The 14296-nt window shown below is 38.5% G+C and overlaps 1 protein-coding gene across 9 annotated transcripts in view; it reads right to left on the reverse strand.

Annotated features, from left to right (window-relative positions):
* WDFY3 (WD repeat and FYVE domain containing 3) overlaps positions 1 to 14296 on the reverse strand; it is a 139691-nt gene that overhangs the window by 24710 nt on the left and 100685 nt on the right. For 6 of the 9 annotated variants that reach the window (XM_052682977.1, XM_052682973.1, XM_052682969.1 and 3 more), the window contains 11 exons: positions 13478 to 13669; positions 12049 to 12282; positions 9645 to 9744; positions 7077 to 7237; positions 6214 to 6443; positions 5350 to 5459; positions 4354 to 4536; positions 3416 to 3573; positions 2144 to 2221; positions 1230 to 1457; positions 431 to 484 (listed from right to left, as the gene is read on the reverse strand). In XM_052682977.1, the coding sequence (XP_052538937.1) occupies positions 431 to 484; positions 1230 to 1457; positions 2144 to 2221; positions 3416 to 3573; positions 4354 to 4536; positions 5350 to 5459; positions 6214 to 6443; positions 7077 to 7237; positions 9645 to 9744; positions 12049 to 12282; positions 13478 to 13669 (1728 nt within the window). The remainder of the gene's footprint in view (positions 1 to 430; positions 485 to 1229; positions 1458 to 2143; positions 2222 to 3415; positions 3574 to 4353; positions 4537 to 5349; positions 5460 to 6213; positions 6444 to 7076; positions 7238 to 9644; positions 9745 to 12048; positions 12283 to 13477; positions 13670 to 14296) is intronic. The other 3 variants (XM_052682972.1, XM_052682976.1, XM_052682975.1) reach the window with 3 other exon arrangements.

Raw genomic sequence — 14296 nt, forward strand, 5'->3', positions numbered from 1 at the left:
ATCAAAAAGAGGAAAGAAAAACCTGCTCAGCAGACCCTCTTCAAAACAAACATTCATTTTCCTAGCAGGTGCTTCCCACCAATCCTACTGCCCATTACTAAACATTTTTTATAGACCATTAGTTCAGACCCCAAGCCACGACTCTGTACACAGTGAGAACAGTGACAGCACAGCCCAACACAGCCTGTTAGTGTGTAGCAAAGAAGGGAAGAACTACAGAAAGTTGTATTTAGGTGAAGACTGAGGAGAGCATAGTGAAGTCCTTTAATGTGAATACTGAAAACAACATCTTTAGGCCTGGAAATACATACTGAAAGAGCAAGTTGAAAGCCAAATGTAGAAGCCTTGTTAAGATTGCCCAACATGCAGGAGAAACAAAAGAAGTTGTATTTATTTGACATTCTTTCAGTCAGTGTATTTGTTTCTTTACCTTTTGAGGAACGGTATCATCAGCTGTCTCAGGAAGTCTACTTGAGAGGTCAGACTGAAAACAGGGCATTAAGTATATGCATCAGAAAAAGAACACTTTTGAGAAGGCATGATGTTCTCCATTGTGTGCAAACTTAACCATCACTAGAGCTAGTCTGAGTCAGATTGGAAGTAGACAAATACACTAATAGTGTAATGTTGGCTATACAATGTTTTTTGTTCACACATCTTAAGTACCTTAACACTTGATTTCTTGATTTGAGAAAAAAATATCCTGCGTGCTCCATTCTTTAAAAGCAAACAGGAACCAACTGCCAAGCTTTCAAAGGTTATGTGCATTGCTGGCTAAGTGGTCCATGTTCATGGTCACAGATTTTCAGTGAAAGCACACCCGAACCAATGCCCATAGCCTGCTTGGTTTTTGCAATTTTCTTTGGATATGTTTAAACATTCTTTAGCACTAGACCAAGAATTGAAACAGAAATCTCCCATCCGTAAGTATGGCATTTTATGGCTTCTTGTTGCTAGTGACGGTGCCTCTGCTGCTCACTAGCATGAGCACACCACATCATATTTTGGAACAGGCAGAGGTCTCAATTTCACTCTATTTTGAGGTGTGAGAGGTCTAGTCCATTCCCTAAACATACTGTGAAAGAACAACCAGATCTTACCAATCATTTAGGACTTACAGGTATGCTGATAAACAAATAGAGTAAAATACGCATCTTAAGGTCCACTTTAAAAAAACAAAGTTTGTAACAGGGCATAAAATTTCTCTCAACAAATCTTGAATTACTTACCAACAAGTTTGTTTCCTGCTCAGCTTCAGGCATGTAGGGATACTGAGTGTAAAACATGTCATTTCGCACCATCTTCTTCCTCATTCGGCAGGGCCCCTCAGTCATCTCCAGCATCCACTTGTCAAGATGGGAACCAATGGGAGGACCCCACAAACCTCGCTCTCGTAGTAACTCATATTCAATTTGAGACCATTCTTCTGTCACATATTTTAATGCGTTCTGCTGACGCTGGATACAAACATGTTTATACAAAGCATTAAAAGCTACGTCTTTAAGCCTGTATCCGATATGAGCAGATGTTTTCCTTATACTACAAAAAGTCTTGTAACTGAAATTTGTAAGAGCGTTAAAGAAATACTCATTAGAGTAATACACTCTAATGAGATCTCCAGTCTCAGCCACTACAGAATCAAGGTTCATACTGTAATCCTCTAAGCAGAAGAGGAAAAAGAGGATAAACAAACTGCTTTTGATTTTAATCTGTAACTGAATGTATTTGTAAATGGCAAATAAGAGCACATGCAACATTAATACATTGATTTTGAAAAGGGATTTTAGGAATTTTGGATGGTTTTCCTACAACACAAGAGAGAAACAGAAGAGAGAAATTAAATGAAGCAAAACTCATCTGGTGGAATTTTGCTTTAATAACTTATCCCTGCAGAATAAGCTACATTGAACCAAAGGACTTCGGGGACACTCGGAATAAAATCCAGGATACAATGATTTGTTTCTAGGAGGCACAGAATAGCTACGATCTATTACCACATGAGTAGAAAAAGGTATCATAATTTTTTTTTTTTTTTATGTCACCATCAACCTTCTAATACTTCATAAACCACATACTGAGAAAGAGGAGCTGTCCAACCTAACGTGTCAAAAATACCAGTTTCAAGTAATTCTCTGAATCATACCTCCTGATATTCTTTATACTGCATATCAACCAGGTCTCGAACCACTGCTATGTGAGTAAACATCCATTGGGAAATTTCCTAATAGAAAGATAAGGAGATGGACAGATTTAGACTTCACAGAAGCAAGTTATGGAAAAGCTATAAATGAATAACCATTACTTGCTCACAAAAACTATCTGCTTAAAAAATGATTTGGACTAATTTTAAACTACTGCATGCAACTATATTTTCAAGGCTGTTTTATGGTTTTGCTTTCTATGAGTGTTTTCGTGGTTTTCTTTGTTTTTACAGCAACAAACTCATGTACAGGGATACCATTTAAGAGAAGAGGGCAAACACTTGCTAAGAATTGAAAGTACGTGACTGATGGTACAGAACATTCCCAAATAGCTAAAAGAGGCAATAGATGAGAAATATTACTACTATTCTCCATTTTCTAGTAATACTTTGTAGATGCTGACCAAATTTGATGGAAACCCTGACAGCATCTGCCATACTGTACTGAAAAACACCTGCTTTTACACTGCTCCCTGTAATGGAATGTCTGGTAACAGATGTTCTCTGCTGAGCATGGGGATTTCTTCATTTTCACTTTAATGTGTGCGCCTGTTTACCGGGAAAAGGACTGAGAACGCTGAGCATTCCTTATTAAATCAAAGCCAGTCTATAGCTCCCAGATGAGCAAGTGAACTGGCGAGCTTCTTTTCCATTTACACAGGGCACAACTCCTGATGAAGTCAATAGACGTTACACATTTCCTTATGGCAGGAACACATCTGCCTCCCATGATTTGATGTCTCCTCACTATTTCATGTGCTTATTACAATATGAACTCAATCCTCCAAAACTTCCATAACCCTCTTTCCTTTGTTTTCTATGTCCCAAATACTTTATACGAACTCTTTACAATGCTTCATCAGGTTGTGTCCTAGAGACAGTACGGTTTTCTCCACTAGTCTTCTTCACTTTTCAGACAAGCAATAACCTTGACATCCATTACAAAATGCTGCAAGAAACTGAATTTAAGACCCAGTTAACCAGAGCAGTTGAGCAGAGAGCTTAACTCTCAACTTGCTGTTCCAGGTAGGCAGATACACCTGCTGGATTAAGCCACACCAAAGCAAGAAAGGACAGTCTCACTAATCAGCAATGGGAAAGCCAAGCACAATTTATCACCTTACACCTTAAGAGACTCTTTATATTGCAGTATTTACCATATACTACAAACATATAATGCTGGATTTGAGACTGCATTTTATGAAGCAAAATTACCTGCGTAGAGAGATTGTGTTTGTTGAGTCCACTCTCCTTCCGGTTTCTCCTAGAACCTGTTAGTTTAGAGAGGCCAAACCCACTGCTGACTCGTGAAAGCTTGGACTGTGTGCTTGGAACCAAGGCCTCCCCTCTACTGATGCACTTCTTCTCGTGGGCTGAAAAACAAGGATTTTACGTGTTGGGGTTTTTTCGTCGTTGTTGTCACTGGTATTTCACTAAATAGAGTAAAAGTCTCCATTGCTCTCAAAAACTTTGTGTGCTTGTCTGAGTAGTGTGTTGTTTTGTTATTTTTAAAGGGAGAAGTTGATTTGTTGTTGCTATTGTTGTTGCTGTAGCATTGCTGCTGTTTTTCTAAAAGAAGAGATTCCCAAGTGAAATGTTGGTATTTTTTGCACTTAAAAGGATTAATGGATTAACTTGATTAACAGATCTGTGACTCCTTTCATAACTTATCAAAATCAAGGTCTATGAGCTGTAAGCTGTTACCTACTCCTCCCTCCAAATACCAACTAGTTTCAGTTTTGCTGAATTACATTTGTTAAAGACCAAATGGATATTCCAAGGAAGGGAGACAGTATCTGTAGAAACCCAATTCTGAGGAAGGTCCAACAGATCATCAGAAGCAGTGTTCATGGTAAGGCAAACAAGTGAACCAGCCCACCACCACCGCAATCCATAAGGTACTCTTTGGTATATGCTTGCACAGTAAAACAAGAAGCCATTAGGATCTGCAAAAGCATTGTATATAGGTCCCATGTATGGACCTTGTTCAAGTTTTTCCTATACCCAGTGCTGTTTCTGAATCAGAGATACTAAACTTTACTAATAATAAGTACTTGCCAACACAAAAAAGTAGGTCCATATCAAATCATCCAATGCATGTGGTTCACTATGGGGAAAGCTAGCACTCAGAATAGATCTTCAGCTGCACTTACCCAAATGATTTTGCCAACACTTTAAACTTGCTTCCTCAATTAAAGGTCTTGCAACAGCTATATCCACTTGGCCACGGTCATTGACAGGCAGCGTCACTTTAAAAACTTCTTCTAAAACCTGTTTTTTACTGTGAATCAGCTCTGTCCACACTCTGTTTATGGCTTTTAAAAGAAGCTGGCGACCTGCAGCAGTACAAGACCACAAATAGCAAGTTCTCTACAGTGCTTACTGAACTGGTACTTTTACAGTAGATTGAATAAACTAAGCAATTTCACTCAAGGTTTTTCCCTTCCTTCTTGATTTCTGAAATGCCTTTTACTAGACTTATTTGTCATTCATATACTATTAGATAGTATCTAGAGATTGATTTTGACAGTTTTCCTCTGTGAATCTGAAACCTCAGCTCCAATTATTTGTGATTTCTCTCCTACACTCATGCATACATTAACAAAATAAGATTAAAAAGTTTACAGATTACACATTTGTATGCACAAAGTTTCATATGTATACAATTACTTTTTTTTTTGTCTGTATTAATACACATGCATAAATATTAACATATAAAAAGATCAAAACCACAATCCTTTTTCTTCACAGGCAGTTCATAAATTCCCCCATGAGAGAATGATCCTAATGAAATTTTACACCTTATATCAGTTACGTCTTAGCCATGCTCTTGTAAAATTCAGCTGATAGAGAAGCACGGTGCATACTTGAAATGAGACATTTACACTGCACTCAATTTAGTGCATATAAAGTGGCATCTCCAATACTAGTGCACATCCAGCAAAAAATGAGGACCACTTGCTATTTTTACCAAATAGTTCTCATCCCGATTATGTCTGCCTTGGTGTTCAAAGTGTTTTCAAGGTTTTTCTTTGTTATTCTTAAACATACACAGTCTCCTGTCCAAAGAGTAATGTGAGGAAAAGACTACTGATGACAATAAAGAAGCAGCATTAGCAGACATCCGTGGCTTGATCACTTGAGATTACCTTCACTGACATCTTGATTGTAGACTCCGTCTGGTTCTATATCTGAAGGGATCATAATGTGCCAAGTTGTCATCCTGGCTTCTGCTTCCAATCCAAACCCATCAACATTGCTACAAATACACAGTGAATTAACAACCAGAAAAAAATACAAACTAAAACCTTTGATTTCCAATGATTGAAGCTCAAAGATATGTGCTGCTACAGGAACACACTGAGTCCACCTGAGTTCTGAGGATATACAGTCACAAGGAGAACTGAACGTTTTTGAAAGAGGATATGATATGAACAGTGATATTACTAAAGGAAGCAGTAATTATTAAAGAAACACAGTGTGGCCAAGGCCATCAATGGAGAACATTAGAGTTTAGGATGATGATACTTCCCAAATGACTTTGGATAAAACTCAAGTCCCACAACTTTTTGGAAAGAAAAATGGAAATGCTAGTCAGGCATTTGGAGTAAAGACGACAACGGCTGTTATCAGCTTATGTCACATCCACCTAGTTTTATTCCTGAGTAGACTTATTCAAACATCCAAATTAATAAGACAAAAAATACATATTAAATGACTTTTTAGACAGCAAATCTAGTGACAGATCCCTCTGACAAATACTTAGCACCAGCATTTCTTTCTGCCTTGAAAACACATAATAGTGTCAAAGCATAATAACAGAACAGTTAGATATCTATTATTTTAAAATACCTCTGTAAGAAAAAGACTATTCCTGAGCTCTTCAAATATCATTTCATTTAAATGAATTACTTCATTTTCCTTGCATTTCACTGGCTTTAAGGTTACAAATTGTCATCAACATTTTGCTTACTTGTTCCCAATGCAAATGAATTTCTATCTGAGATGCTTACCTTCCCACGTGCAGATTAATCAAGCAGTGAGCTAGACAGCTGATGAACTCTTGATCATGATTTCCAGGTCCCAAAATTAAGTTTCTGTTCACAGTGAGGACCCTCAAAGAATCAAGGAGAGCCACTTGCTGAGGAACAGTTTTGTGTGCTCTTGAGAACTGATATAAGATAGTTCTGTTCAGGCAGTGATAAATAGCATCCAGCGATAGTCCCTGAGATCTTCTTTTTGACTGATGGTAAAACAAGAAATAAAACAAAAAACATATCATCAGATGGCAGCACTTATTCAATTCATAGGTAGATAATCTTCCCACGTGTTGATTCATGCTGCTGCTCCAATATCAGTAGCATCAGTTCCAGTGATCTCAAGAGCCAATATGATGTCAATATGTGATAATACATTTAAGATTTCAACACCTACAAATATCAGACTACTGTTATTTTCTCTGATTTCCAAAAGCATTAGTAATCAACAGTTTCCAAGAAAAGAAGAGGAGGAGACTTTCAAAATATTTTCCAAGGTAAATTTAGGAAGCTTTCTGAGAATTTCAAAAACACAATTTCATCTGAAAGTAGTTTTAACTCAATTGCTCCATAATAAAGTACTGCACACTAACAAGATGCACTAGAAAAGCTCAGAGAAAAATGAAAGAAAAAACACACTTCTGTGCTGACTGGAGACAGTCCAGTAGCATGTAAACAATTAAAAACTTCTTTGAGTCTTGTCTATCCAGGCTGCACAATTACCCTGCAACGGGCCTCATCCAAACAGTATTCAGGCTGCTCAGAATTGTCACTCCGTGGATTTTAATTTCAATTGTGAAAATGGCTTTTCAAGTGAGCTAATAAGAGAACACTGTTACCTGTGCAATTAGCTGGATTATGAATTCCACAAGAAGTTTGGATTCTTTGTTGAACATGCCCTGCCAAAGCTTATCTACCACACGCTGTGTAAAATAAAACACGTTGTTCACCAGGACTTGGTAGCTTCCTCCACTTGTTATGGGCAGAGACGCATCTTCACCTAGGCAACAGCACAATAAAGCTTTCTTCATTAAAAAAGAATAAATATGAATGCATACATTGACATTAGCTTGCGTTTGTGCTTTCTGGACTTCTGTAAAGGAGAAGCAGAGACTCGGATAAGTCAAACAAAAGCTAAAAGTTAGTGGTTTACCTACACTGAACACACAAGTGGTTGTTTGAAATAGACAGTGAGATAGCCAAAATGATAAGGCAGGGCATACACTAAACTCCCACAGCAATCCTAGAAAATCCAGCATCCAGCATTACACTTCCCTGTCCTACCACTGCTATCTAAAATGAAAAGAACTGATATGGAATTACAACCCAGCATGCTTACTGGAACAGACCAGATGGTGGCAAAAAAAAAAACCCAAAACAACAAAAATAACAGGGTAAAATACAAAAATCACTATGGATATTGCTGGTGGTCCATTCTTACAGGTGGGAGAGGTATGTTAACCAGTAACACTCCATTCCCTAAGTTTCCTTTCTGTATCAATGTCTGACAGTAGACTAAAACACCACCAAAGACTCTATTCAAGATAGTCTGTTGTTGCAGATCAGATGACCATCACCAGCCACCGATGCTGCATAAAGTCATGATACGGAATACCAGTAAAACCAGGACAACCATACTTCATATGTGGGTACACTCAATCTCCAATTTGAGAATATTCACTTGGATCACCACTTTCACAAAATGATGCCATAAAACTCCAGTGCATTCCAATTCCACAGAACAAATGGTGCAATGACCCTGAGCTACCTAATATATTCCAACAAATAAATTAATCTCACATACCACACTGGCACAAAAAAATACATAACTGAAACTATACCTGAACAACTAACAAGATGTGAATTCTTCTGCCAAGTTGTTTACTTTATTTAAACATCAAGACCACGACACTTACTAAAAAAAAAATCTTTCAGAGAAAACAGGTTTCAAAAACAAATGCTTATGTAGGTTCTCTGTCTGGGACAGAAATAGACATTCCTTGTCGAAGATTGCTACAGCCTAAGGTGATTCAATGATCTCAGCAGGACACACGTCCAGAATCTCCTGACACGGTTTCTCATAAATAATCTAATTCAGAGACAAACGAATATACCCAAAGGCATACATATATTCCAGAGTCCAGAAGAAATGATACTCCTGTGATTCTGAGGCACCACATTAACGCATGGTGCTCTCTTTCATTTGATTTGCATGTGTGCAAATAGGTTTTTAAAAATTATTTGCTTTTCTAGAAATAAAAGTAACTTAAAAAAACATGAGATAATAAGTGATACCAGCTGGCATCACTGCTCCCTCACTGCACTTTGCTAAAGAAAGCTGGGAGTTGGTGGGAATCAGTTGCATGTGTCTGCCCAGCTACAGTGAAAAACACAGTACAAATGCTCCCAAAAACACATCAGCAAGTGCCAATTTTGCTGGCAATTCGCTTACATTTATTAATTTGTTGCCCCAACTGCACACACAGCAACTGATCGCATCTCATGTGGAAGAAGTTAGCCATAACTCTGAAGAAAGAACATCTAGGAAACCAAAGTTTTGCTCCTGGTCTACATAAAGTGCCTAGAAGGGCAGAAGACTCTTTGGATAACCTGACTCAGAGCATCATGTAAATGATTCAGGAATTATTTGATATACCACACTCAGATAAAGAAAAACTTGCTATAGCAAAAGAAAGGGAAAGGCTTTACAAGTTTATCTAATAAGAAAAAAGTATGCTGTCCCGTGACATCTAGGATTAAGGCAGAGCAGATCAGTAGCTCCTGGCACGTCATTGAAATCCAGCTGCACACTTGACCAGTGATATTCCTGCAGACTTGATTTTCTATACACATGCTCTGCTAGGACAGTCCAACCTACAGACACACGTTACAAGCTTTGCAAACTCTTCCTTTGCATTTTTTGGGGGGATGATTCAATCCCCAGCAGGATTTCTGGGGGTGCTGCTATAATAGGACACAAAAAAAATATAAAAAATAAAAATAATAATAATAAGCTATCAAAAGTTCCAGAATATCTGCCAAGGCAAGAAGAACAAGATAGATGATGCTGGGATAGCAAGGAAGGACTTGGTTTATATCGTTTTGACAGGACTGCAATTTGGCTGGCTTACATACCCAAAAGATTCATCCTCCATAGCTTCTTTGTATAACTTCAGTTATACAGCTTTGGCACAATCAAGATCAAGAGGGAATGTAAAAGTTCAGCAATACCATTTACACATCAAAGGAAAGAAAAGGGTAGAAGAAGAATATCGAACTCAGGATTTTTCTATGATTCTAAAAGGGAGATGAAGGCATTCAATTTGTAACAGATGAGAACATTAATAAAAAATAATAATTTTTTAAAAATAGTGACTCAGCTTGAGAATTAAACATAGTTATATTACCTAATAAAACATCAGCTGCAAGTAAGTGGTCCATCACGCTATCCAAAACATAGGTCTGAAACTCCTTCTGCTGCGTTCGTGTCGATCTTTCAGGGGAAGCCTGATTCAAGAAATGCAATGAAAACACAATGAATATCTCTGAAGGAACCAAAAGGGAGAAGGGGTGTTCTAGGTGAATTTTTGCTTTCCCTATCTCACAAGCTTTATCTAAAAACTTAGGAATGGACATCAAATACACAACAACTGTATGCAATTTTATGGAGTGAGCAGTGCTCCAATTTAAATCCATTAAATGCATCTTCTGCCAATACGCCAATGCATCTTCTATTTCTTCCATAATAGGAAATGGAAAAGAGTACACTCCTAAAACATGCACCAATTTGTAACCAAACATATGGTTCAGCTGGGATCTCCTCCGTTCACATAGTGACTCCATTCTGAACACAAAGACAGATCAAACATCTAATTTCACCATCACTTCTATGTGGGCTTTTGCGTACCACAACATCAGCCTTGATATAGTCACAGAATAGATGGATGCACCAAATCTTTATTTCCTTTGCACTTCATGAAGCTTGTGGAGCAGGTCCAGAGGACAGCCACTAAGATTATCAGAGGTCTGGAACAGCTCTCCTATGAGGAAAGGTTGAGAGAACTGGGCTTGTTTAGCCTGGAGAAGAGAAGGCTCCAGGGAGACCTCATTGTGGCTTTCCAGTACTTGAAGGGAGCATTTAAACAGGAGGGGGAATGGCTGTTTATGAGGTGGACAGTGATAGGACAAGGGGGAATGGTTTTAAACTGAGACAGGGGAGGCTTAGGTTAGATATTAGGAGGAAATTTTTCACACAGAGGGCAGTGACACACTGGAACAGGTTGCTCAAGGAGGTTGTGGACACCTTGGAGGCACTCAAGGCCAGGCTGAAAATGGCTCTGGGCAGCCTGGTCTAGTGACTGGTGACCCTGCACATAGCAGGGGGGTGGAAACTAGATGATCATTGTGGTCCTTTTTAACCACGGCCATTCTAGGATTCTATGACTCAAAGGAAAAAATACCATCACCTCATGGTGCTTCAGAACATATCATCATATCTACTAAATGCTTCACTCAGAATTCCACTGTTTTTTAGCATTGTTTAATTGAGCCTGCTTCATTTTGCACTCCAGAAGCTTAGCAGTGTGTGCATATCCTGCACTCTTTCTTTATGAGGGACTAGGAACAAACACGGACAAGTTGTAACAGATTAAAACAGCAGCAAAGTAATCAGAACAGATTGACATGACCTCAAATACTCTTCCTGATATTTATGTAAAGCTGCACCACTTGACAATTTATTTTTTGCTTTGTAACAGCAAAGAGATGACCAGCTATTTCAGGAAATGTGTTAGGGGATCATGTAAGCACAACCCAAAATTCCAGCAGCTGCTGAAGCAATCAGGGACGCAGCAACACAGGATGAGGGTAACAAGTAGTTAGGGACTGAGGGAGAACGTGAATCAATGGGAACTAAATGTTTCAAAATACACTGTGTGAAGATGACATGGATACATCAGAGCAGTTAAACTCCTCATTGCCTGCCCAACCACTAACAGAAGGCTGCTTTGCACAGCTGTCACAAACCTAAACAGAGAATTCTGAAAGAAGATAACACAGTTACTCTGAATTTTTATAGCATATGGCACCAGATGTCCTGCCACTTTTTTTCCCTTTTATCTAATATGAATGAAATATAGTACTTAATATTTCTTGAGGGATTTGTAAGGATTTTATATCTTGAGCAATAGAATACAGTCGTCAAAGGCTAACAGATGTATAACAAATTAATCATACTCTGTAAGAATAGAATTAAAGAAAAGCTATGCAACTCATGCTGCACTGCTAAGTATCTACTGCTGCAAGCCAATTCCTGCATCACCAGATAAAAGGAGTTACTGGCTCAAATGACAAAATGAGGTCTAAGGAAAGCACAAAATAGGAACAAAAGCTTGACACAGTGTGCTCAGTTACATGTGTGGAAGCTAACAGAGCCATTTGACTGGCCAAATTAAAGCTAAGGAGTCCACAAACAAAACTGATAGTAGGGGAGAAGTGAACATAGCAAGAAAAGATTCCATAAATAGCATGAAGATTTTTTGCTCAGGCATTTAAGGGTGTCTCTAACATATGTAAATGCTAGGGTAAGGAAATAAAACCAAGAAGACATTGAAAGGGAGAGGCTGTAAGAATTCTCTAAATCTTGCTTTCTTAGGTTTTCCAAGGTGTTAAACAATTTTTGAGACAGCAATATTCTTTTGCTGCATCTCTTATTTAATGGCAATTTTCAAGATTCTACTGAATGCCAGACAAAGGTAAAGAGAAACAGTGAGGGGAAAAAAAAACATTACAGTAAGTCAAAATTAACTTTACCTCTAGCAGAAGATCCACCAGTGGAGTCTGTTTGCTGGCTGGCGTGAGACACAAATTGTCAATTATCAGCACACGCATGAAGTCAAACACAAACTTCTTGGCAGGATGATTCGTTAGGTATGTCTTGGTGCCAACATTGCAGTATTCTGACTGGCTCCTGTTCATGCCAGAATCAGCTGCAAAGGCTTTGAACTCTTCAGCTGGGGAGCCAACCTCATCATCAAGATCAGTGACCTGTGAAAAGCAGCACGTCAAAGCTCCTGAGCTGAGCAAATTAACAGCAGTCATTCCACTCCTCCATCCTCCTTGCCATTTCAAGGCTATACACTTCAAATCTAGTTTCCTAACAACTCTTTTTTTTTTTTTTTTTCCCCCAAGATGATTGTGTTCAGGATCAGGTCCAACAAGCAAGGATCCAAATTCTAGATTCTGATTGCCATGGAAAAAAAGGCATGAATTAGCTGAGCTAGAGCCCACAATTCATATAAAAAAAATATCCATGAACAAGAATTCCTTGGCTAACTTCTAAATACTTTGCAAAAATGTATATTCTCACTGAAAAAAAAAAAAAAAAGAAAAAAGAAAAAAAAAAGGCCTAAAGGTTTTGAAAAAGTTAGTAACTAAAGAATTAAAGGCACTTTGCACTGAAAGTACTTAAAAATGAGAGATGCAAAACTCTTCTATAGAGGTGAATGCCAAGTCAGCATTACCAGAACTCCTAGTATCTACTTCAAGTTAAAGGAAAAATAAATAATCTGTATATCGTTATTAGGTTCAGCAACATATATATGTAAATATTTTGCCATATTCTAGTTACTGTATTTGCCAACATGTAACCTAATTACCCTTCCATGTACATAGTGCAATTACTTTTAAATGTCAGCTAACAATAACACAATTTATAAATAACAACTAGCTCAGTGAATACATAAATTAATACCTTGTAATATTTTCTGCTTCAGGCAGCTATGTAATAAAAGCTGGATTCACACACTATCCTAGCTAGACCTCAGCAGTTCCAGTTAAGACTAGAATATTGTTTTGTGTTTCAGCCACAGAAAAAGTGGGGGAAGAAGCAGTTTAAGATTCTAGCACATCCTCCAGAATGGAAAGGAGAAAGAGAAGCTGAGTCAGCCTTTTTCCTATTGTAAATCTGAGTTACTTGATTCTTGTATGTGAGAGAACCAGCCCACTAGAAAATAAATAAGTAGCGTATGTTATTACCTCAGAAATGAAGCTTCAGTACCTGCTTTTTGGTTCAGCATACATCCCTCTCATTTTCAAAATGTAGATAACAAATTTTCCAGTCCAGTCTTTAAAACCATCAATTTCTGCATGGCAAGCAGAGCTTTATCTTCATGAGATTTCTAATCAGTAAAACCTCAAAAAGTGCATTTGTGGGGAAAAAAGAACAGAAAATCCAACTCACTGAATTTCCTACCATCTCAGAGTAAGGTCGTATGTTGAAAGGAAATACGGTTGCTGCCAGCGCACACAGGAACTCTGGGCTCATCCACAAGGAAACAAGGTCTGGCACATTGTGATACAAATAGCGAAAGAATTGCATCAAGGTGACGGGATATTCTCGAAGCCAGGAGCCTTCCTCCTCAGACTGCCAGGGCTGGGTTGAAAAAACAAGTAGCACGTTAATGCAGATGAAGCTATTTGAGGAATACTCCCGTCAGAGAAGAGCTGTGGGAGGAGGAATAGTGTGGCCAGAGATGGTGTGAAATGCATCAAAAGTGGTCAAAGCCTTGTTTAAATAGAGCAGAAACGTGTGACCGAACACGACAGTGTCAGAAAACAGATCTAGACCATGTCAGATGAGTTGGAGCATGTGTCAGAACAGACAACCAAACAGGGGTCCAGAGGACATGACTGAAGACACAGTGTCCAGACACATGAATCAATGTCTGATCAAACACGAGACAGAACAGGTGCCTGAGAACCTCACTAAACTGTGAGGAATGAGGCACCACATGTGACAAAACACTTGGCTGCTGAGCAGGGCACATAATGAACACCTGACCCCAACATGTGACCAAGCATATGAACACACAAGTCTGACACACCAACTCATAACAGGAACGTGTGCTCCAGCAGGTCGCCAGGCCATGTTTTCTGGATATGTGTGCTGGTCATATCTGGACAAGCCAACACATGTGAAACATGCAGCCAACACTTCCCAGTGCATATTACAAACATGTCCCCTGCTTGGTCATTACACCTGCTTTACATGTATTTCACA

This window comes from Tympanuchus pallidicinctus, unplaced genomic scaffold (assembly GCF_026119805.1).
Source record: "Tympanuchus pallidicinctus isolate F22 unplaced genomic scaffold, pur_lepc_1.0 scaffold2, whole genome shotgun sequence".
NCBI lineage: Eukaryota > Metazoa > Chordata > Aves > Galliformes > Phasianidae > Tympanuchus > Tympanuchus pallidicinctus.